This window comes from Pituophis catenifer, unplaced genomic scaffold (assembly GCF_029215685.1).
Source record: "Pituophis catenifer annectens isolate HBS135680 unplaced genomic scaffold, rPitCat1.0.hap2 SCAF_1, whole genome shotgun sequence".
Lineage (NCBI taxonomy): Eukaryota > Metazoa > Chordata > Lepidosauria > Squamata > Colubridae > Pituophis > Pituophis catenifer.
In genome coordinates, this window is record NW_027256881.1 from 276,836,889 (window position 1) to 276,862,646 (window position 25,758).

General features: G+C 37.6%; 1 protein-coding gene across 1 annotated transcript in view; it reads right to left on the reverse strand.

Annotated features, from left to right (window-relative positions):
* MYBPC3 (myosin binding protein C3) overlaps positions 1-20,640 on the reverse strand; it is an 82,534-nt gene extending 61,894 nt beyond the window's left edge. Inside the window, exons 1-8 of the mRNA XM_070936780.1 lie at positions 20,549-20,640; positions 11,200-11,466; positions 9,949-10,089; positions 7,744-7,830; positions 7,028-7,176; positions 5,980-6,097; positions 1,750-1,798; positions 859-897 (exon numbers count right to left, since the gene is read on the reverse strand). Of these exons, the coding sequence (XP_070792881.1) occupies positions 859-897; positions 1,750-1,798; positions 5,980-6,097; positions 7,028-7,176; positions 7,744-7,830; positions 9,949-10,089; positions 11,200-11,466; positions 20,549-20,573 (875 nt within the window). The 5' untranslated portion in view covers positions 20,574-20,640. The remainder of the gene's footprint in view (positions 1-858; positions 898-1,749; positions 1,799-5,979; positions 6,098-7,027; positions 7,177-7,743; positions 7,831-9,948; positions 10,090-11,199; positions 11,467-20,548) is intronic.
* Positions 20,641-25,758: the final 5,118 nt, after the last annotated feature.

Here is a 25,758-nt window from a genome sequence, read left to right on the forward strand (position 1 = left end):
ATGTGGCATCTTCATGCTGAAATTAGCCAAAAGTAAAAATAAGTATTATGTCAATTTTCCAAAACTAATCAGGAAACCTAACAAAAATCCCAACGTATGCGTTCTTCATCAGTATAGTAACCACTGAAGACAGAGTGAACACAGTAATGATAACGTAAGGGTCATAAAAAATATTAAGCTTCTTTGAAAGGAAAGCGGGATTGCTATTATGCATCTCAAACTGCAGGGCAGACTTCATATGGGAGCATGGCAAATATTTTGTTAATAAAACCAATCCATACTTTAGGGATATATACAGAGGTGGGTTTCAACAGGTTCTGACCAGTTCTGGAGAACCTGTAGCGGAAATTTTGATTAATTCGGAGAACTGGTAGTAAAAATTCTGACTGGCCCCGCCCCCATCTATTCTCTACCTCCCAAGTCCCAGCTGATTGGGAGGAAATGGGGATTTTGCAGTAACTTTCCCCTGGATTGGGGAGGGAATGGAGATTTTACAGTATCCTTCCCCTGCCACGCCCACCAAGCCACGCTCACAGAACCGGTAGTAAAAATTTTTGAAACCCACCACTGGATATATAGGTGAATCATGAGCAATATCAATGTTCTTTATAAAGTCATTATTTTTTTAGAATACTTGCCAGGCATTTTGTTATTCTACAAAGCAATGTGTCTCAAGTTTGCCTCATACAGAAATAAGTTCATATTTATTTCTATGTGAGGCAATTCAAAGTGACAATAAAGTTATTCTAAGTCCACTAAGTTTCTCCATGTTAGTGCTTGTAGTTAAATTTTGTTTAAAGTGATGTTTAAGTGACAGTTCACAATGGTGATCAATGCTGAATACTGAAAACCAGGTACCTGGATGGTAATGTCCACTTTCCTCCTCCTGCTGTGCTCCTAAATTAGAATTATACAAAGAATTTAAACAAAGACATCTTTTTGCTGAAAAAAAAAATCCTTACCTACATTTCTAATTCTCTATCCTGCTCTAAAAACGATGTTTATCAAGTTCTGACCTTGTGCACAGGGACTATGTTATCTTTTAATCTCTATAGAAAATTTGGGGGGATTTCTTGTGGTTGTTGTGATTCTTGTCTCTTGTTTATAGATGCTTCTGAAAATCAGGATGCTTCCAAATAAATCAAGTAATTTCCCCCAATTTTTCCATTTCCTCTGTAGCTCCACCATGATAGGAAACATTTATCAGAAGTATTGATCCCAATGTTTAAATTTAAAATTATGTTTTATAGTAATTATAATTTCTATTTGAAAAAGTTTTTGCTATTTTTGACCATACGCATAAGTGTGGCTGTTAGACTAGGATGTGCACAAATGTGGCTTGTGCTTGAGTCACTTGGCTAGAGACCTGAGTTTTAGGAACTGGGCTAATTGCACGATCCCTTGTGCTGTGTTAGGAACTCTCAGCATGCTCCCACGTTGGCTTACATTATGAGCGCATATCTGGAGTGCAGATTTAGCCAGTGACATTCTGTTGGCATTATACATCAGTTTGCTAGAAACTTTGTATGTGGTTATCATACAAAGTTATTATATTATTATGTCTATTTCTATTTCTACTGCATCTATTATTTTTACGTGGTGCACCTACATTTGATTACTGTTGAATCAGGATTTCCAAAATAGAGTGACCTTAAGCAATTAATTTAATATTCCTAGCAACCATTTTGTTTCATTCAGAGTTGTTTCCTTCATTGGCAAACTGGGGTGAACATTGGTGATAATACTCACGTCCGTCGAAATGTTGATCGGATGTCCAGGTCAGCAGTGGCAGGCGCCTCTGTGATTATATAGAAAAAATAATAACAATAAGACAATATTCAACTTATTGAAACTTGTACTTTCTTCCCAAACTTACGTTGGGTTCTTTTGGAATTTTTTTTTTGTACAGCTTTTACATCTGGAGGTTAAAATTTCATGCATTAAGGAAAATCCTAGCCTTGCTTAATACTTAGAAAAGAGACTACTTCAAAATCCCAGGCCTGTAGGCTAGACTTAGAGCTGGAAACATATTGCATAAGAAAGCAGTAGCAAACCACTTCCATATTATTACTATATATGAAACTATATAGATGCATCATTTGGTCACCAGAAGTCATATTCAACTGGAAGATTTTACTTTTAAGGGACAGATGGAAAACTTAGATTTAGGACAATCCAAATGTTGATTTATTTTATATAAATACAATGAGTGTGATATCCTTATAGGAGCCCCAAAAATGACATGTTGATAGAGATGAGGAGAGTTTTCGGAGATGATGGAACTGAAGTTCCATTGACCTGAAGGTCATTGAGTGGGGAAAAAACCTGCTTCTCCGTGAAATTCCTTTAGACAAATATTAGGTCACAAGTCCTTCTAATCAAAGTCAAAATTTTGGTTGAGATATTTTTTCAATTCCTGAGTGATTTCTAAAATTAGGCAAGTTTCTACATTTAAACCAAGCTACAGAAATGAGCAAGTTATTCTTTCAAATCATTTGTGGGAAGAGGCTCTGCATGTGGTAGCAAGCATTTTCCCTTCCTCTTTTGGGGTTGGGCCTTAGAGAAAACAGAATCAGTGGTCTTACGTTCTACTTACTTTTGCTGAATATACAATCTGACATTGTCAGAGATGCAAAATTAATCTGAATTCGGTTTGCTTGCAATCGCAGCAGCTTTAGTACTTTACACATTTAAAACAATGTGTGATCTGTTTTGTAATTGGATTACAAATTAAATTGCAGAAATACAATTGTATCATTTTACAATACAGACATGTTAGGAGTAGGACAACTAATATTCATATATCAAACTGAAACTGCAACTGAATTATATTGCTTTGTGTCCATTGTCTCTAAAATATCTGAGATGAAATTCCTTCAATGCATACCTTCGGAATGGATAAGCAGGTTAAAATTGCCACTTTATATCTACCCTGTTTTCCCCAAAATAAGACATCCCCTAATAATAAGACCAATTGGGCTTTTGAGCACATGGCAATAAGGCCAAGCGCTTATTTCAGGGTTCAAAAAAATATATAAGATAGGGTCTTATTTTCGGTACTTACCTGGGAGTAATTTCCAATTTAAGTGGAGCTTAATTTGAGATAGATAAGCCTAGAATTGTACAAGACTTTGCTTATACATTATCCAATTATCTTTGAATTTATAAAAGTCCTGGTTCAAAATACTGACATTTGGAAAAAAAATAGATCCATGAACATATATTTTTAAATGTAATGAAGCAGAAATTTTCTTGTAATTATTTTAAATATATAAATTAACATGGAAATACAATGAAACTGATTTATATGTAAACACTGAAAATGAGAGTCCATAACTAAATACATAAATAATTAAAAGGAAGTTTTGTCATTTCCCTCTTATCCAGTGGTGGGATTCTGCCAGTTCTAGGCGGTTCGGTCGAACCGTTTGTTAAATTGCTGGCTCGCCCCGCCCCTTGCCCTGCCCCTCCGCACCACTGGGCGAGGGGTGGGTGAGCCAGCAATTTAACAAACGGTTCGGTGTTTTTTTAATAATTTTATTGGCCTCGCAGCTGCCGCAGGGCTTCAAAGAGCCGCCCTACAGCTGATCAGTGTTAAAAGAAAACAAATGAGTAGACCAACGGCTGCAAAAATAAATGGGTAGACCCAGTGGTGGGATTCTACTTTGGTAGAACCGGTTGTTAAGTAGTTAAGTAGTTAAGCCAGTGGTTGCCAAAGTGGGTGGTACCACCCCCTGGGGGGCGGTGGAATGCCTTAGGGGGCGGTAAGAGGCAAGGGGGGCGGCAGGGGAGGCTAAGTGGCAAGGAGGGTGGCCCCCACCCTTTGGCCTGTGCCTGGCAGCACTTACCTTCTTGCAAGCAAACAGCAAGAAAAAACAGCCCCTTCAGCTTCAGCATCAGTTAATTAGCACAAGTTGATTAGATCGCCTCCCGACTCTCAGCTGATTTGCTCTCAGCTATTTTGCGCAGGCTCTTTTGCAAGCTCTTGTTTTGCAAGTTCTTTGCTTGCTGCAAAGAGTGCTTGAGCAGATTTGTTTTCCCCTAGCTATGCTGAAAAGGCAAAACTGAAAGTAAAGCAGGGTCTTTGCTGCAACGTGACAAAATGAGGCAGAGAGAGATTTCTTTTTCTTTTTCCTCACCAAAAAAGGTAGGTGCAAAACTGCAAACAATGGGAAATTTAGGGCAAAAGAGGAGAGTTCAAGATTTTAAAACACAAAAGAAAAAAAAGCTCTATTTAACTAGGGAATTGTAATAATTGAGATACTATTAATTGTATATTGTGTTGAAAGCAGAAATGGTTAAGTTGTGGTTTGGAAGAATATATGGGGGAAATTATTTGGTTTATTATTATTGGTAAATATAATTAATTGATTTGTAAGAAATTGGATTGCATGGAAATAATTGGAATATTCATGTTCATATTGATTAATATACAAAAAAGATAGTTATATAATTAATTGATTTATATTAAAATGTTGAATTTGTATTAAACAACTGTAATATTACATAATTAACCAATGTGGTTAATTATAAATGGATGGATATAAAAATAGATGACAATGGGAAGGGGTATAATATAGAATAGAAGGAAAAAATTGAATTTGATTAAGATTAGAGATGAGGATGGTTTTTTTAAAAAATAGATGAGGAATAAATATGGCAAAAAGGAAATATAGAAATTGTAAATTTAATTGAAATGACTAAACACTGTTTAAATTTGTGAACCGGCCAAATACTCTGTTCAAAGAAAATACATTGTATGTTTGTATGTGTGTTTCTAATTATTGGTATTTATTCATATTTGTTCTCTTTTATTCTTTAAAGTTTAACAATTCATTCTTTATCTTAATATCTTTATATTTGTTTGGGGTTGGCTTTCTTCCCTTTCATCTTTTTTATTGTACAGCAATCTTTCTCCTCAAACCTACCACCTCTCTCTTTTCTTTCCTTCTTACTTTCTCTTCCCCCCACCCTCTTCTTCTCCTCCCTACTTCCTCTTCCTTTCTCCTTCTCCTCCTCTCTTCCTCCCTCTCTTACCCTCACTCCTATTCTAATTTCCCTTCCCTTCCTTCATCCCTCTCTATTGTTGTATCCTTTTATGCGTATGGACTACTCAGAGGGCTGAAAAAGTTATTTTTGACTGGTCCTCGCACTTTTGACCAGTCCTCGAACTTACGACTGTCCTCACATTTTATGTTTTTGCCCTATCTTGTCACCATGGTGAAGAGAAGCAGTTGTGAAATGAGTGATACGGTTGTTAAGAATGCTACAATGGGCATAAATGATGACCAGTCATAAGTGCGAAGACCGGTCAAAAGTGCGAGGACCTGTCAGAAATCACTTTTTTCAGCCCTCTGGGTAGTTCTTTTGTGCATATGGACTACTCAGAGGGCTATTTTTGACTGGTCCTCACACTTTTGACTAGTCCTCGAACTTACGACTGTCCTCACATTTTACGTTTTTGCCCTATCTTGTCACCATGGTGAAGAGAAGCAGTTGTGAAATGAGTGACATGGTTGTTGGTCAAAAGTGCGAGGACCGATCAGAAATGACTTTTTTCAGCTCTCTGAGTAGTCCCTATGCAGATAGCCACGCCCAGCCGGTCACATGGCCAGCTAGCCGCGCCCAGCCGGTCACATGACCAGCTAGCCAGGCCCACCCAATCACATGACCACCAAGCCACACCCCAACTAAGCCACGCCCACAGAACCGGTTGTTAAAAAAATTGAATCCCACCACTGCTCTTATCCCTTCTCCAAAACCCTATTTTACTCTGACTTTAACAATCCTTTTCTGAATACCTATTTTAATTTGATATGTGTTTTCTCCCAGTGCATGCCTTATACAAGACACATCATTCAGCATGAAATAATAATAATTCTTATTATTACTATTACTATTATATTATAGTAGCTGTAATATAGCATATTGATACTATGTTATAAACATTTTGATAATAAGGAAAATATAACACCTTACCATGGACAACCAGGGTAAAGTTACAGCTGTCAAATTTGTCCTTTGTAGCCACCTCACATCGATATCCCCCTGCATAACTTGGTTTTGCATCAATAATGTTCATTTCAAAGACATAAACCTTGAAAAGAAGAAATAATTGGACCCTTTTAGAAGATAGGCACATAAATCTGACTGTTATTAACTAAGAGTTCTTCTATATGAATTTCCCAATAATCGTCTTGTTCTCTATAATATACATATGGAATTACTACTTCACAGTGAATCCCTAGGAGCCAAACTCAGCATGAGCGATTTTTTTTAACCCTTTACCTTCTCCTAATGGAAAAGTTCTTGTTTCTTTTTTCTCTTAATCTTTTCCCCTACCAAATAGTTTGTCATAAGAACTTATGGATATCTAAACTTGCTATGGACCTCTAATGAGGTCTCAACATCTACAAATTTATCTTGATGTATATAATATATTCATTCTTTGTTCTATTATACTGTCTGAATCCCATTATATTTTCTATATATCTAACTATTGTTAGCTAACCACGGTAGAAGAGGCACATTCTTCTCTCTATTTCTAGTTAGAATGGAGTGATGAAATGCACGAAGCCAAGTTTAATACACTTAAAACTGAAAAAGGAAAAAAAAAGATTCTAGAAAGTCTCAGATTGATTTTAAAAAAGTTAATCCCTAAGAGATTATTCCTTCTTCATCTGTAAAATTCAGTTACTGGAAAAAAACCAGGCTTAAGAAGTACTGTTTTCATCTTTTTTCTGACACAAATGTACTTTTTTAACTAATGCAAATTATGCATTGGGAGAAGAAGATGCATAACACTGAGTGGCATTTCACACCTAAAGTAAATTTTACCAGCTCTTATTCAGTATAGTTTAAAAGCAAGAAGTTGTAAACAGTATTTTATGTCCAAAGATAATAAAACAGTTATATATACTGTAATTCCTGATATTGCTGAGAAGAAGAATTGTTATTGTTACAATTATTTGTCTTTCACAAAATATAAAAAGGTGGACGGGGCAAGTTCTTCTTAAGGTAGTTGTACCTTGTTGGTTCGATCATAACTCTCATGAAGCTGAAGGTGTTTTCCCACTTTGCTTGCCAGGTCCATCCACTTTCCCTTGAACCATTTGGCTGTAGGTTTCTTCAGCAAGCTTTCACTTGCCACTACAGCAGTGAATGTAACGTTCCCACCTTGAGAAAGAAATTTAGGTGAGTGTGGAGTTTCCAGAATAAATGGTTCCTGCTATATCACGGACTATGTCAGAGACACTAGTTTTGCAAAACAATCTTTCCCTTAAGGTCCTAGGACAGGGACAGACAACTTCTCTGAGAGTCATGCCAGGGTTTGTAGTGGGGACTTGAGCTTCACAAGGGAGCTGGGTCAGAGGTTTAAAGGGTGAAATATGGCATGGGTCTCCAACCTTGGCAATTTTAAGACTTGTGGATTTTAACTCCCAGAATTCCTCAGCCAAAGCTTCAAAGCTTTAAGAGTTGAGAGTTGAGAGCTCTGAGAGTTGAAGTCCACAAGCCTTAAAGTTGCCAAGGTTAGAGACCCCTGAAATAGGGAACTTATGCATCTTCAGAATTAAAGCTAGCATTTTGCACCCCACCCTCCAAAAAGTGCAAAAAAAAATTCTAAATTTTTCATTCCACCTTTTACAGGAGGTCTGGGTTTCTGTGTGTGACAAAATGAATGTTGCTCGGCCACCCTTTTTTTTTTTTTTAACTTCTGGCCTAAAATCTGTGTCATGCACTTACCGCTTGCAACTTCTCTATCCTGTGGTCGAGTCACAAAAATACCAATTGGGTCGACAGGTGTTTCTTTCTGGGCTTCTGTAGGAAGAACTGTAAGTCAAATCAAGATTAATATAATTAATAATGATCATAATATAAATGTATACTGTATGCTGCCTGACTTCCAGTGACTCTGGGCAGTTTACAAATCGTTAGAACACTAAAGTTAGAAAACAACCCAAAACAAAAAAGATAGATTATAGAAAGAAGAGAGTTATGTTGTAACCAAAGTGTAAATGGTAAATTTATCATTGTACTTATAATTACTGTAAAGAAGATAAAAAGCTACTTCTGGGTATCTTTTTTTCTTTCTTTTCTATTTTTCATTTATTTCTTTTCTTTCATTTTTCACATTTAACTTTCTCTTATATTTCTTTTTCTTACTTTATATTAGTTTGTATTAGTTTTTATCTTCCTTTTAAAAATATTTAATAAAAATTACCTATCTATTTATCCATTTATATATCCTTGGCAAAGAGCTTGGTCTTCTGGACCCTTCAAAATTCCAGTATGATGGAGACTTGGTGAAAATTCAAGAGGGGAATCTTGGAGGGAACTTTTTCCACAAATATAAAGGATACAAGATGAACAAGATCCATACCATCAACATGTATGCCCTGCCAGTCATCAGATACCCTGCCAATATAGTGAGCTGGCAGAGAAGAACCTGCTGATGTGAAGCCCCAGAAGCTCCTCATGATGTACAGAGGTTTTCATGCCAAATCCGACACCCAGAGACTGTATAGAAGCCAGAAAGAGGGTGGTCGGAGTCTGGTGAGTCTCAAAGCCACTGTCCTGGACAAAACCCAGAGCATCCATGAATACATCAGTAAGATGGCACTCAAAGATGGAGCTTGTGAGAGAATGTCTGAGGCAGCAGCAGACACGGGAGGAAGATCCAGTAGATGAGGTACCATGCAAGGCAACACCCTGCATGAGATGTATCATTGATTGATAGCTGAGGTGGCAGACATTGGGAAAAGTTACCAGTGGCTGGAAAGCGCTGGACTTAAAGACAGCACTGAAGCACTGATCATAACAGCACAAGAACAAGCACTAAGCACCAGATCCATAGAGAAAGTGGACCATCACACTAGAAAGGATCCAAGGTGCAGACTATGCAGAGAGAGCTCAGAGACAGTCCAATACATAGTGGCTGTAAGGATGTAAGATGCAAGCAGGAATAGCATATATTGAACAGCACAAATAAGTAGCTGGCATTATGTACAGGAAGAGCTAGCTCATGTTCTGTTCAGATGTTCCTATATATAATGTCAGCTACTTGTTTGTGCACAAAATATGAGCTGGAACTTCCTAAGTCAAGATGGGAAAGCCCACCGAAGGTCATCAGTAAGTTACGTAAACTACCATGCCTGTCTATCACTATCAAGCAAGAGAACATGGAAAAGAACACAGCTATATTTATGCCAGGTCTGGTCTGTTAAAGTAGGAAGCAGACTTTAAGTAGACAGAATGGCAGCAGATACTCAAAAGACCTGTATTTAACAAAAGTGTTCATTGAAGTAAATTGATTACTGGGAATTAATCACAGTTGTACAATCAATCACTAGCTACTTTGCTGTTGGGCCTTGTGATGTCAGCTGCAGGCAGATCAACATAAACAAGTATATAATTTGGCAAATTATCTGAAAGCTAACCAACGCCTAGACATAAGAAGTAGAGCATTCTACATTTAATACAAAAAGCCCTCAGCTGTATATTCTGAATCTCTAAATTGTGTTCTTGTTTAAAATGTTACTAGTCAGTGGAGGCAACATTGAACTAAACAGATCAGTGGCTTGGTCTGTTATAATATCATTTTGATATCCCCCCAAAGGGGGGGAAATAATAATTTTTCAGGCATAGGCACAAGAAAATAGTTAATGGAAGTGTATGCACATTTTCTTGTCAGTAACCAAGTTTTATAGTACATTGTATTTATTTTTGTATTTGGTTGTACTTATTTTTATTTATTTATTTATTTATTCATCACATTTCTATTCTGTCCATCTCATCTAAGTGACTCTGTATATACTAAAGAACAAATAATAGTAAAATAGTTTGTCAAACCACATATGTGGGTTTTTAAATATTCTCTTTGTTGTCAGTAAATATTCATTTTCTTACATTTAGGGTCAGATTAATCTTCATGCCTGTTATTATTTTTACCTCCTGAGACTTTGTTATCACTTGTAGCTTCAGCATCTTTAGATTCAGCATTTGTAGGTCCCGTGTTTGGTACAGTAAGTATGTCTGAGAAGGTTGGTTGATCAGAAGAAACGTCAGGAGGAGGAACCTCTCCTATTTTTTCTATTAAATAAATAAATAAAAAAGAGACCATAGGAAAATTTTTTTAAATGAAAGTTTACAGCACATTTTTGGGGGGCAAAATTAAGATTATAGTTAATACTGAAGAAGTAAAAAATGAAATGTATCAAGAAGAATGTTCTAACAGCAAGAGATATTTAGTTGTGGGACAGCCTGCCTCAGAGCTAGTGGACTTCACTTCTATTCTGCACTGGAAGAATGTAAATGGAGGTTGGATGTTTTAATAGTAGACTAGGCAGGAGACTGGACCAAATTATCTCCAAAATGCCTTCGCAAACCTACACTTTGCGATAATTTATGAACTTTTTTTTTTTTTTGCAGAACTGACTTCTTTTTTTGTGTTCAATAAACTGAATTGTCTTTGAAAATTCTCAATCATCCTAGTCATGGTTGTCTCAAAGATGCTTTTTTACAAAAGGCAACTGGACTTTTTTTTTTCTTTGAAAACATTTTGCATATCATCCAAGAAACTTCAATTTTAATTCCCTGATGGGGGATTGGTAGATAAAAAGAGAAACATTTTCAAAGGGGAAAAAAAAACAAGGAAGTCCACTTGCCTTTTGGAAAAAGCACCTTTGGGACAATAAATTGAATTTTACAAATCCTCTTTATCACCCCGAAGCTTCACTGGTTTGGATGGGGATGGGTTTTGTGATGGATTGCCTCTTCCCCCATCTAATCTCTGCTTGTCCAACTGCCTTGCAAATGCAGAAATGACTTATCTGCCGGTGGGAGGTTTGTGCTGAATCTAACTATTGTTCTATGGTCATGTCATTTAGCCTAGTGGTTCCCAAATTAGATTTCAAATGACAAAAAAAAAAAAAAAGTTCAAATACCACACTTTGTTTTAAGACAGTGGTCCCCCCCCCATGTGCGTAGCATAACCATTTTTGATTTATGGCAGAGATGCTGAAGCATCACACATAAGGGTTTCAATTGCTTGTTTATGGCTAGCATCTTGCCCCCCCTTTAACTTCTCCCTGGGAACACCCCCATTTTATTGGCTCTATAGTTTGTCTTAAATGTCTTCAAAGAAAGGTCATGTGTCACAGTAATGATGGATCGAAACAGTCACTTGGATTTCTGGTTTACCTGGTTCTGTCACTTTAAGTTCAAATTTGACCTTGGAACTTCCAGCAATGACAGCATAAGTGGCATCATCCTCTTTTCCAACATTATTAATGGTCAAGGAGTGTTTATTCCCCTCCGATTTGATAACATACTTCTCACTTGTGGCAAGGTCCACACCCTTTTGCTGCCATTTCACCTTGATCCCCATCTTCTCCGTCTCTGCTTCAAAAACAGCAGTGCCTCCGGCTGAGACATCTTTTGTCTTTGGTTTCTTGATGAATGCTGAAGCTAAAAAGATAAAATTAAAAAAGTATAAAATAATCTATTCCAGGGGTCCCCAACCCCCGGTCTGTGGACTGGCACTGGTCCATAGCTTGCCAGAAACTGGGCCATGGAAACAAGCGAAGCCTCATCCATGGGATGGAGGAGCACATTTATTTATTTATTTACTTATTGGTTCAATTTATATGCCACCCTTCTCTGGAGACTCAGGGCGGCTTACAATGCGTTAAGCAATAGCCTTCATACTTTTTGTATATACCTGCTTAGTAGAGCTTTCAGCCCCCCCCCAAGTGGTGTTCTTTTTTATACAAAGTCAGCTTATTGCCCCCACAATCCGGGTCCTCATTTTACCTACCTCGGAAGGATGGAAGGCTGAGTCAACCTTGAGCCTGGTGAGATTTGAACTCTCACTAATTGCAGACAGTTGGCAGCTAAGTGCTACTTAACAGCACTCTAGTCTGCTGCACCACCAAGGCTTCTTGGTGCATGCACCTTTCTTTTGGGGAAAAACCTTCTCCATGCCCAAAAGGCTGGGGGCAGCTGGTCTACCCTGTTTTCTAATCCCTTTTACCTTGCGATATTTTTACAGGCATTGACTTTCAGAACTGAAACAGATGCTCATAAATGTGTTTATTCAGTCTGGGGCCAGACTAAATATTCACTTTTAATAAACCACTTTGATTCTAACTCCATTTTACCTCAACCACCTGTTGTTTAGGCAACCCACTTCTATGAACCAGAAAACAGGAAGGCCAGTTTTATTTCCTTTCCAGTGAATTGCTTCGTTTTTCTGTAGAAGTCAGAATTCCTATCTAGTTAGATAATGATCCTCTTAGAAAAAGTTATCCATGGTTTATGACATTAAATATACTGTATGATGATCTCTGAAGGTTACCTTAGATTCTGGTTAGTGAAATGCATTGTTTCCCAAATGTACTGTTGGTTGGTAGCTACAATGATAAGAATCAATTGCACTTTTTAAACTTTCTGAGAATCTTGATGAGATTTGCTAAAGTAAAATTGGAAAAAAATTCTAACCAGGATTTTTTAGTGTAAGCTGTTTTCTGTTTTCATCACAAGCACAAATCAAATCGAACCAAACTTTTATTGTCAATGTACAACATGTGTACAATGAAATTGAACGAGCCTCCCTTTGGTGCAGCCCCCCCCCCAAAAAAAACACAGAATACATCTCAATAACTTGATAAATAAATGAATAAGTAAAAAAGAAATCCCTAAACCCAAATAAGTAATAACTAGCACACATTCCCATATACATATATGTATATAACCTACATACTGTAGGCTATGCTTGTGATGTTAAATTAGGACTTTGCATTTGAGTCAAAGAGATTTCTTTCCCTATGTAATATCCAGTTTCATAAACTATTAATCCCAGCCTGCTGTGTGAAAAGGAATGTGGATAACTGGTGAGAGGAAGTACAAAGGATCAAATTAATTAGGTAATGACATTGATCCTTGGGACAGGAGAAGCAAGCATCACTGATTTATTATGCACAAACTATATTATCTGGGTTTAAATACAAATGGGTACCCATGTGCATAAGGAACTTAACTAAAGGTATCAATTAGCCCTTAAGTTTTTAATAAGAGCTTCTAATAGTCTAGTTTATGTGGTACATTAAGTAGGACTGCTTAAAAGATAAACGTATTTTGACTTCATAAAATAGCCTTATTTTAATTTGATTTTTCTTCTCATGAAAAATTGACACTTTGGAGCAATACTGACTTCAAAATGGCTGGGAATATCTCTTTTAGGAAAAGAAGGCGTCATAATGGATTCTTCTCAATCAACACATTAATTAATAATACTTATAAAACTTTTTAGATTTCATAAAAGAACTGCAAATTAGCTATAAATGACTAAATTTACAGTTAAAATATATTTTCTGTTTTTCTGTGATTTGGGAAAGATCTTTTATTTTGTTAAGCCTGTTTTAGGGTTTATAGTTTAGCTTGTATGTTGGTCTCGACTCAAAATTATGAAAATCACTAATTTTCTGCAAATTGGTTGTGAAGGCAAAAATGGGCTTGATGTTTTCAGCTGGCCTCAGGATAAGAACTCAGGGTCCCTTAGCTGCCTTAATTCAAAGGGTATAATAATTGAAGCCCTTATACATGAGACTGCTTTTCCCCCCCATTGTTGACACATATGATATTTAGATAATTATATGTAGAGTAATTTCAGTTTGAACCTCTTGGATTCTGTAAAAAGAAGATGCAGGATTTAAAAATAAACAGAAAACTTGGGCTGTGTTGAAGTGAATACCAATCTCACTAGATAGCAGAGGAACTTTATGGAGTAGAATATAGAGGAAATAACAAGCATTTCACCAAAGGATTTCTGCAGACGAGCGCTCCTGTCTCTTTCAGAAGCCCTTTATTAGGAAAATATATTTAGACAGAAAGCCAGCATGCTTGATATAGCTGTATTCAAAGTAAAATAATGACAGCTTATGCAAACTGCAAGACCAGATGGAGGCGGTCTAGTATCTATGCAATTATCAGAGAAGCAACAGTAAGGAGAAGGAGTAGGAAGTGATGACAGCCCTGAGAATAAAATTTGTAAAGAAGTTAAGGGCATGGGGTGGGCCAATGCATACATTTTGACTGTATGCTGTTGGAGGACAATCACTGAGAAGATACAATGAGACTATACATAGAAGAGTGGACTTTCTGACACTAAACAAATATCATGGTGTAGATAGCAAAAATTAAGTCCTGACATTTACATTATATCTAACAGGACTGGATTACAAAGCCAGTTTGGAAAATGACTGCAAGACAAACACTTACTGCTGGCCTTCTCCCTTCAAAGCAGGAGGATAAAAAGATTTAGAGGAATAGCTTTGTAAAGCCAGTTGTTGTCACCCAGCCCTTTTAGCCTTTAAATCATCCATAAATACTTTAATGGTCTGTCAACAATGCTGTTTTAAGCAGCTTCTATCTTGTGCTCATGGCAATTTAAATCCAACCCTGCTTAAGAAAAATCTGGTGGGGACTGAATTGGTTTGGCAACATCTTAAAAGAGACCCGGGACTACTATCTCCTCTTACTGGACACTTCCTCTACTATTGTGCCTTCCCAAGTTTCTGTTCAGGAAAGCAATTGTAGCCCCTCCCCAGATTAAAATATTATTTATTCTTAATATTAAGAGAGGCAGAATTTATATTTCCCCAAAGGAGAAATGGAAAAACATGTTCTTAAAGGCAGAAAGCAGCCCAGTCTTTCTTAATAGCCTCAAGCAGAAGTCTGAAGATTTTAGAGATGGATATTTTGTGCCTATTAAGAAATCCAGGCCAGCCTATTCATAAACAAAATGCCTTCAGCCCAGCTTCTCCAGAAGGGATTAAAAGTAGAAAAACAAAGACTCCTAAAAATCTACATTCCCCGCCCAAATTCTAAGAACAGGATATGACCTCTAGGACATAATAAGATTAACCCCACCACCATTAGAATAGCAAAAGACAGAAGGCTCACTACATTACACGACCCCCTGGAGCATCTCAATCACAAAATCCCAGAAGCCTATAAATATCCATCCATTCACCCAGCCAAAGAGTCAGCCACCCCAAAAACATTTGCTGCTGTTACTGAAGTTTCTGGAAACCAAATAAATCTTCTTTCCTTGCAACCAATCAGCATCCATTTTATTTCCAGCGTCTTTCTCTTGGCTTGGAACTGGACCAGAACTTGTTTTATACACAGAAATTTCAGAATTTTTGAAACAATATTTGAGTTTCCCTGACATTCCTATTTTCCCCTAGGTTTTGTTTTTTAAATAAGTCCTGGGGCTCCTGATTCTTTTTCTTATTAAAAAGAAAAGCCTAGGAAAAATAGGGATGTCAGAGAAAAAAATAATAATTTAAAATTCATCATTTTTGGTTAGTTTTGAACAGGACCATTCTGCATAAGGAACAAACCTTCTAACCACTATGCCACTGAGATAACTTCCTAGGTGCACAGCAAAAGACTTCTTTCAAAAAAGAAATGAGGAGCATTCCTTCCTCTATGAAGTAGCTGAGAAACCGGGGTAAGCCTCAGGAGAACGTGCCCAGAGGTCACGTAGGTCATGGGGGAGCCATGATTAAAGAACAATGTTATCTATTCCTGTCCTACAAAAATGGTTGCTGCCCAGGAACATAGCACAAGATAACATGAATAAACTCTCAATGACAAAATGCTGCTGGAATATTTCATCTTGTTTTTTGAACCATGATATGAGTAATGATGAGAGGGAGAGGGGGAAAGAGAGAGGGAGATCTTCATTTAATAGTAGAATAGCCTTTATTGTCATTGTACATCATGTATTCAGCGAAATTGGTTAAGTTTATTAAGTCTATCAGATCTACTCTTTGATTCTTTCGATTTAGTCAAAACTTCTCAGTAGCTTTTCAAACGTGCAACTGACTAGGCTGCTCCCCACTTATCATTTATCACCAGAACAACTCTGGTCAGGGAGAAAGTTTTTTGCTGTTAGTTTCATATGTTATACTCAGCACAGAAAGAACACATAAAAATAATGGTTTTCCTTAGCTGATTTTTTACTTCCATTATATTATCTTCCTCTCCTACAACAAAGTATAGCACATAGAAATCAGTTTGGTGTGTCCACCTGGCAGCTTCAACTGGATCAGTGAGAGAATTAGCCAATGTTTTGCTCTGGAACTATATTTAAAGTTATTGTAAATTTCCTAGCTACAAAGAGGAAAGGCCACTTGCTCCATTAATAGGCTTAGCTTTCCCTTGATCCCAAGTTGTGATGTCTTACAATCTCACATTCTTCTTCCGCTACAGCAGCTGAGGCTATAAATTCCAGTACAGTAACCTGAGCAAAAGACTGCCAGTAAGATGTGCATACCAAGCCTGTCTTTATAAACCTTTGTATATAATTGTTCCATGCATCTGTTGTCCCACGTCCATTAGTGTAGAATAGTTATAATTATTTTGCCCTAGTATTTACAGATGTACATTTAAAAGCAGGTTTAGTACTCGTAAAGTTTGTAGACTCAAAGTTATGAAAAAGGGCATGCTGACTCAGTTTACAATATCAATTTAAACGATCTCATTGGACTCCCCTCATTATATAGCAAATGCAATGCCCCCCTCTCCGGATCTATGGCTTCTACTCTTGACAGCATTTAAAAGGATATAAAAAACTTGACTTTTCTCTTAGGCCTTGGGTTATGATGAGTGCCAAGTCTCTATATCTGCCACCAAGAGCTGTGATGGCATAGTGGAGAGCCGTGGTGGTGCAGTGGTTAGAATGCAGTATTGCAGGCTATTTCTGCCAACTGCAAGCAGTTCAATTCTCACTGGCTCAAGGTTGACTCAGCCTTCCATCCTTCCGAGATCAGTAAAATGAGGACCAATATGAGGACCAATTGGGACAATATGCTGACTCTGTAAACCACTTAGAGTGGGCTGTAAAGCACTATGAAGCAGTATATGAGTCTAAGTGCTTTTGCTATTGCTCTTGCTATATGATTTTACAGATTAATTTAAGTATGCTTTTCCCCCCTCTTCTGAACATGCATTCTGTTTTCATTCTGATATGGTCTCATGCTATTTTTCATGTTGCATGCTACCCTGACTCTCAATAGAGTTGGGTGGCTTTATGAATTTGAAAATACTGCTACAACTACTGCTTCTATTGCTGTTGCTGCTACTACTAATGTTTCAGCTTCCACAATGCAAGTGATCTTGTAAAAATATGTTTTCCATTGCTTTTCCTAGTCCTGTAGTAATCTGACTTGTATTTAGCAAACATTTTTCTCCTAGAAGTTCATAGGCTCTTGCTGAATACAACTTAAGGCTCATATTTTGTGTATGTGCACAGCTCCCACATAATTATAATTGTTCAGTACTTTCTTTCCTGCTTCTCCATTTTGATTCTGGAATTGTTCGAGATAATAATAATGAACAATTAGAAGTATAATCAAATTGTCACTTCTAATATCCATATCTATAACCCAGGGGTGAAATCCAGCAGGTTCTGACAGGTTGTAGAGAACCGGTAGCGGAAATTTTGAGCTGTTCGGAGAACTGGCAAATACCAGCTCTGGCTGGCCCCAGAGTGGGCTAGGAATGGAGATTTTGCAATATCTTTCCCCCAGGAGTGGGGAGGGAATGGGATTTTGCAGTATCCTTCCCCTGCCATGTCCACCAAGCCACGCCCACCAAGCCATACCACGCCTACCAAGCCACGCCCACAGAACCGGTAATAAAAAATTTTGGATTTCACCATTGCTATAACCATATAGTTAGCCACCTAGAATTGCTGGGAACAGGCATCTACATTTATTATCTTAATATATCTTTTTATTCTGACATGAAGACAGTCTGACATGTAAAAAAGTTCAGCTCCATAGCAATAAAAATAAAAAGTAGTCAATATCCTAAAAAGTATCCTAAAACACAAAATAAAATAAAAACCAACCCAAAACTATTCCAGAAGGCTGTCAACATTACTAAAGTCAGGTATGTTCTGAACTTGAGTCCTGGGGCAATTGAGTCCTTGAGTCCTTGAGTCCTGAACTTGAATCCTGGGGCAATTGAGGTGTGTGGTGGAGAAATTTCAGAGAAATGGTGCAGGAGCCTGTGGATGTCCTTGGACATGGAAGTGGTTTACCATTGTCTTCTGGGACTTCTTTTGGCCTTTGAGTCTAATCTACAGCTTTGGTATTCCCCAGAGATCTCCTATTCAAATGCTGATCTTAGTTCTCTCCTCAGCCCAAACAAGATCTTCCAGATGTTTCCACTGTTAACATTGCTAAGGCTTAATTAGGACCCAATAACAACTTAAGACACAAGCTATATTTTATGAAAGTCATTCAGCCTCTTCACAGGCCTCCCATCATACAGAGGAGTTCAACAAGAGTCCATACCCCTAACATTAATTTTATTTACATCTAATTTTTCCCTTTATTCTCCAATTAACAGCATCATGCCACATGCTTCACCCCTTTTGCAACATGCATAGAAAAAGGATAGGGCTTGCATCACAATATCACCATGCAGTTCTTGTTGGTCCTCCCTCCTCCCGCCTTCCCCTACAGATACTTTTACCAACGTATATCAAAATGTACCTAGTTTGGGTTTTCTTCCTATAACATTCTACTTTTAGTAACTAGATTCATCTATGTACATAAACCTGTAATTCCATTCTTCTTAGACATCAATTACTACAGTGTGTTCTTTTAGGGTTTATCACTAAAACCAAAGAGGAAGGGCGCCACAATGGAAGTGTCTTAGAGAACGCAAAAGACTACATGGATTTCATGATACCCGAGATCACGAGAATTGATTGGGACAAAGCAAATATTTGTAGTGGAAGTTCTCTTATTTCTTCTCAGGTACTGTTGATTACAGTATAACCAATGGCATTCTCACCAGTTTAATGTCTCTTTGTTTCCTAAGAAGCCATTGCTGGGTTGTTGTTGCTACGTTTCTAACGTCCTCATTTTTGAGCTCTCACATATTTTTTAGCCTAACCATTGAGGTTCTAATCTAATCACATGTTAGATTTTCTAGGAAATATATCCAAAGAAGCCTTTTCCCTCTTCAGGTCAATTGTGTCCAATTCAGGGGTGGGTTCTACTTACCTTTACTACCAGTTCGCAATGTGAGCGCATGCGCAGATCGTCCATTATGACATCCGGGCGGGTGGGTGGAGCCTCCCACTGCTTTTACTACTGGTTCGCAAGAACCGGACAGAACCGGGAGCAACCCACCACTGGTCCAATTAGCCCTAACCAAAGGGGCCCACATAAATCTTTCATGTTACTTATCAGCAGTTATTTAGGGAAAATATCTACCCGATATTAATTGATCAAAGTGGAACATTGTGATAATTCACGTATGTGGATCAGGGCTGGATTAAGGCCAAATGATGCCCTAATGGAGGATAAAGGTGCCCCTCAGCCCTTTCATTGCTGACAAGACATTAAGATTCAATAAGTGCTGAAAACCTGAGCATGGCAATGAACAGTTAAGGACATGCTAGCCAGGGGGGAGGGGGGAAACCCCTTTGTTTCCTTGGTGCCCTAAGCAATGCATGTACTTATATTGCTTAATGGTAATTTAAAAGCAAAATATCGGAGGCAGTGATATGGGATGTGCATCAAGTGGCCTTGCATACAGAAATTGCACAGCTATATATACAATAACAAATGAATGCTGTGTGTTAGAAGAGATATCTGAATTGGGAAAACAAACATACCACAACATAGGTAAAAACTATCTTTTAAACCAGGCAGCTACCAGATACCAGATTATCAGTCCTCAATATAATAGAATATTGTAAAAGAGAAAAGAGTCTAGCACTAATTTTATATCCTTGCAAATACACTGCAATGTATGGCACCTAACATTCAATCACAACAATGATTCCCCAATAGTTTGTCTCGGAATGTAGTATTCAATATTATATGATCTTAAATGAGACCATTAAAGAAGGTTTAAATTTCAGGAATGAAGCATGTGTGTTTTTGAAAGTGCAGACATTTAACAAGGGAATAATGTGGCTTGGCTTTTTTCATTTTAATTTAAATAGTCTTTCAGAAAAGGTATCAAAATAGCTTTTCTGGATGAGAGCGCTCATATCTCATATTTCAAAAGGAGAAAGGAAAGCATTATTTATGGATTTCTGTCAATACAAGGTTTAATCTTATTGAGCAAAAACTACATCTTAAATAAAGTACCTCATTTTCTCAACTCCGTAGAAACTTATATTTGCATGGAAGATCAGGACAAAAAAAAAAAATAACAATGGGAGTCACATCTTCCAGAAAAAATTCAGAGGAAAATCACAAGCTGCAATTTGAAGGGCAACAAAGAAATAAAGAATGTATAGTCTCCCTCTATTTTAAATTAACAAATCCACTTTCTTTTAATTATCCTTTAATTATATTCCTGTTTGCCTACTTCAAAAGGGAATACTGGTTAATTTTTCTCTCATGTAACCTTATTGTTAAGGCAACTTGTTTCACTATATAATGAAGAGACCTGCTCCATCTCTATGTCTACTCAAGGAACCCTCTTTTGTTTCATCTCCAGTTATCCTTACCTGGTTTCTTTGTAGGTTCTGGCATCTTCTCGTTGGCTTGTGAATTGAAAGGACCCTTTCACTGAGTGGCACTGCAAGGAGAGTGAAGGACTTCCAAGACCCCCCTCCAAGAAATACTACTCAGAAGCCCCCTCCTGCTCCTCCCTCTTGTTCCCCTTCTGTTGTCATCACCACCACCTTATCAACAGTACAGAGGCACTTGACAAAATTCCTCTGCCAGTTTAAATATAGCTGAGTTCCATGTGTCAGAGAGTGTGAACCATCCAAGACAGGCCCCACTGTTCACCCAATGTAGGACTTACATACACCCCAGTGCCCAAAATGATGTCCTTGGGTATTCCTCTTCATGGCATATAATTTGTGTCTTTGATTATGTACATGAATCCTCAACATATCAATGTAAATTCTAACACTATGAACAGATGCAGCTGAAGTTATGCATTCTTAAGTCCTATTCACTGAAATGGAGTGGAAGAGTGTTGCTTAATTTGGGTTGAATTGTGTTACATTTGGAACAGTGTCAGTGCAGCAAATCTACTCTGCAAAAGTATTCCTTGATGAGCTACCCAGTCATACAACAAAACTACCCTTCAACTTTGATCGATATAGGGAAGTAAAGTTCTAGCGCTTATCTCCACAGATCTCAAATCAAAACACAGCAGGGGTAAATAACAAGTTTGAAAACCGGAGTGGAATGAACTGGCCATTTTTAGTGCACTGATGTGTCAGACTTGTATTAGATAAATATTAGATCTGATCTTACATTCAGAAGGCATGTGAACTGAAGAGCATTTTCCTTCTTTTTCTAATGCTACTGTGCTGTTGACTACCAGGTGGCAGCATTGCAGTAATAATCCATTTTATTCATCCTGAAATGCCATTTATGAACTTTCAGAGATATGTTGAACCTCAGAATTCATTCAGTCCTACCAATAAAGGAAATGTTGGGCTTATCAGTTAAACAGTGAGTTTCAAGAAATTTTTTTTTAAAACTATCAAGGTGAGATGATGATGTAGGATTTTTGATTACTTCTGGAGGAAAGTGAATTAAAAGCTTGTATGATGACCAGCTGGCAGTATTTCCTCCTAATGTCAGAGGACAGGATGAAATAAGTAAAAGAAAATAAGCTGTTTCACAATGGCAAGAATTTAGCATCAGTTTGAAGAGTTTCTGCACCATCTTTTTCATATCATGGAAAAACTCTTCACAGTTCATCCCAATGTAAGTTCATGAATATTTTTGTACTTTCATTTCATGTTCTAAAGAGGTATCAACTTCAAGCTATCAACTTCAAGTGCCTTCATCCCTAGTATCATAAGAATGTAGAAAACAGCCAAGGAACACCATGAGTCAACCAGTGCTCCTTTCAGCTGACCAGTTAGCGTCCCACTTTTTGAGCTTTGACAGCTCTGGGAATAACAAAAACCTATTTACTTCTGCTTTACAGAGAGAGAGAGAGAGAGAGAGAGAGAGAGAGAGAGAGAGAGAGAGAGAGAGAGAGAGAGAGAGAAATAAATGCTGTTTATATAAACAAGAAAAATCGGGATACAAAGGTATTTTATTTTTTTAAAACAGGGACTATAAATAAACAAGATTAAGATTTGGAATCAGATTGCCTGTAAAATCTACTGCAGAGCTCTAAAGTTCAGGTGAGAGGCGGGCTGAGTAAGAGTTCCTGGGAAGGAGAAAATGGACTACTCTGAAGCAGTGGTGAAATCCAAATTTTTCTTAGTACGGGTTCTATGGGTGTGGCTTGGTGTGCGTGGCTTGGTCAGCGTGGCAGGGGAAGGATACTGCAAAATCTCCATTCCCTCCCCACTCCTGAGGGAAGGATATTGCAAAATCTCCATTCCCATCCCACTCTGGATCCAGCCAGAGGTTGCATTTTCCGGTTCTGTGAATGACTCAAAATTTCTGCTACCGGTTCTCCAGAACCTGTCAGAACCTGCTGGATTTCACCCCTGCTCTGAAGTATTACAAGACTTTGAGGGATGGCAATTTTGGCTATATTGCAGTTAAGATAAAAGGAAATTGACTTGGTTGCCCAAGGAGGACAATGGCATGTGATCCCAAGGATGTAGGGTCAATGCAGCATCAAAGTCCAGGATGAAGTGTTGAATGTCATATGAAATTATTCTGAAATCCTCATCCTCAGCCAATGCATTTGATCTAAGAATATAGTGTTTTTCTTAATACTCAATTTGGATCCTCGAAATTATATAACTCAGTTGTTACTTGGAGATTACCTTGCAGTTGCATGAATTGCTATTATGATTGAATATGTTTTTAAATTATTGGCAAAACAAAACTGGAAACAACTTGAATGCCACAACTTCCTTCAATGATTAAGTTGCTTTTTGAATGTATTTCTTTAAGAGCTAAAGTTTTCAAAACAGTTTTGTGTGTTTTATCCCAGTTATATCTTAGGAAATCAGATTTCTGAAGTCAAAACTATTCTATACATATCTCCGTGATCCAAGTCCTATGTAGAAATGTCAAGGGGACCAATTTCTTTTTTATTACAACCTTTTCCTCCATTTGATAGCTGCTTGGTTTGTACATAGTAGCAGTTGACCATTCTTAGTCTTGTGTTTTTATAGCAACTTAATCTGTTCTTGGTGCTCATTTTTGAGGACTAGGAGCAAATTTACTTATTAAGTAGTAAGCATGCTTATCCATATATTTGTACAAACAACCTAGAAAGTTTTTTTTATTCTTTAAGGACAGCTGAGAACTCAGGAAAGGAGGCTAAAATAGCTCTGAAAAGGATGGTCACAATCTAATTCACAAATCCAGGGTTCTATGATTACAAGGATTAATTACCATGATAAGCAATATTTTTTGTTCAAAGAAAAATGGAAAATTAGAGAACGTAGCATGGCCACTGTCACAAAATGTCTGCAGTGGGAGACTCCCCCATTTCAAACCATAGCTGGTGTAGTGAGCACAGGGCAAAGTGAATCATCCGTTTACCTCATGTCTGTTACTTAAGTTTGCTCCTAACCATCTTCTGCCCTCCAGGATGATTGATACCCCTTCAGCTCATCTTCGTTCTTTCTTTCTGCTGGGCAGACTTCTAAAGAAAGCACTAGACTACAGCTGCCCAGTTTTCAGAATAGCTATGTGACTAAGAGGCATTCTTGGAAATAAAAATGAGGCTAAAGGTTGGCATTTCGCTTTGCAGTATTTATGTATGTATGTATGTATGTATGTATGTATGTATGTATGTATGTATTTAGCAAGTAATAGGGAAGCTGGTAGCATTAAGCAGAAGGAGTCAAACTAGTCAAGTGGGTAGCCTTGAGTATATGTTTATGGTGACCTCTGGTATTAAGTCCTGGCAACTACACTGGTACTCATAGAGACCAGGCAATTTATCATTACTATTTATTTGTAAAATTTCTACTCCTCCTTTCCAATGAAAACTATCTCTGAGGTAATGGGAAGTACCATACAGTGTTACTTTTGTAATTGTGTGTCTGTTCCACTTGCACACTGTGTGTGTGTGTGTGTGTGTGTGAGAGAGAGAGGGGGGGGGGATGAATGAATCCTCTCTGGGTAGAACAGATGGCCCCCTCAGCTGAAGTGAAGCAATAGTTTTATGGGGTCTTTTTTTTGGCCTTGCTTTCTTTAGAAAAGTGTCAACAGATTTGCCCTGAGCACACTCCTAAACCAAGGTGGTTAAAACTGGATGCTATCTAAGCTTCCTTTCCTCCCTTTTGGAGCACAAGATTTTCCAAGTCCCTGTAAATAAGCCATCAGTTGGGGGAAGGACTGATTACAGCCCCTTAGTAACTGAAATGGTTTGTAATGGTATTGACCAATAACTTCAGTTTGTATTTTGTTTTTGTTGGTTTGTTGGGGAAAAAAATGCAAAAGGACCACACCAGGAGGCTCAAGGTTCAACCTAGTCTGTCACAAAATTGTCATAGTCCCTGTAGCCTGGGTGCATTGTCCCTCCAACCCTGCCTTTTTTGGAAATTTCTCAAATTGTTGACTCACATGCAACATGTAATCCACGATCGTATGTAGGCCTCTTTTTCAGAAAGAATGAAACATGGTCATTTCCTGTTCTTTTGATGAAATGTTTAAGCTAGCATGACACAAAGAAAAACAATATCTCATCTGCTTGGTGCTGGCTTCATATAAGCCCTAAATGTCCCCCATTTATTTATTGCTGGGTGGGACTCAGCCAGTGACCTCATCTTGCCCTTCTTTAGCCAAAATTCTCTTTGAAACATTTTTCCTGCCATACAAAACAAGCCAAAAGCTAAAATTTCATAAGCCCCCAATGTCATGGGGGCACAGGAGGGAAGGGCCGATCTTCGATTGGCACAGCTCTCACATGAGGAAAGGGCCTAGTTCTAAATGACATTTTTTGTACAATATTTTGGTCAATATTAACTTTCTGCTGCTTCCCTTAAATTAAAATGGAGAGTTTTTGATTATAGCCAGAATGGAATGTGTATGCAACAATAAAGAATGGGTGGGTCAGTATTACAGAGTTTAAATGGAATGATTGAAAAGTGCAGCTGAATAAACCATGAAATTCTCTTCACAGCTGAGGGCTGAAAGTGGTCAAACAGGTGGAAATTCTCAACCAGTCACAGTTCAATGTTTTTTAGAAACAAATATTTTGGAAAACACGAAAGAGAAAACCACTTTGGAACTGAAATGAGAATTAAATTATACATTTGAAAACGTGTGAGCAAAAAATTCCTCATTTTGCTTCCAGCTCTTTTCCAAATTGCAGTTCTTTGTCTCATACCATTAGCCTGTTTTTCATGCTTATCATGAAATAATATAATGCAATATAAATTATAACATATTTAGTAATGGTGCTACAGGCATCACATATAATAGAAGACCTGTTCCAAAATTTCATTGTAGTTATACAGTGAAATTAAATGTTAATGAATATTTCAGAAAGCTGCACAGGAACTAAATAGCACAGGGACTCTTAATTATTTACTATAGAAAAATGTTTCTTCATAAAGAATCAATAACTGCCAAGGAAGATTTGGAAAAAAAAAGATTTCTCAAAGCAAATCCTCTCCTCGTAATCACTTTAAAGGGAGAGAGAAACAACCTTTCTTGGTTCTTGAAATGAATGGGAAATTCCACCTCTGTGTCTCTGAAGTTTTGTGATAGGAGGAGGTCAATTTTCTCCACCTTGAACCCATCAAGTATGAGAGAGGAGACAAGATCC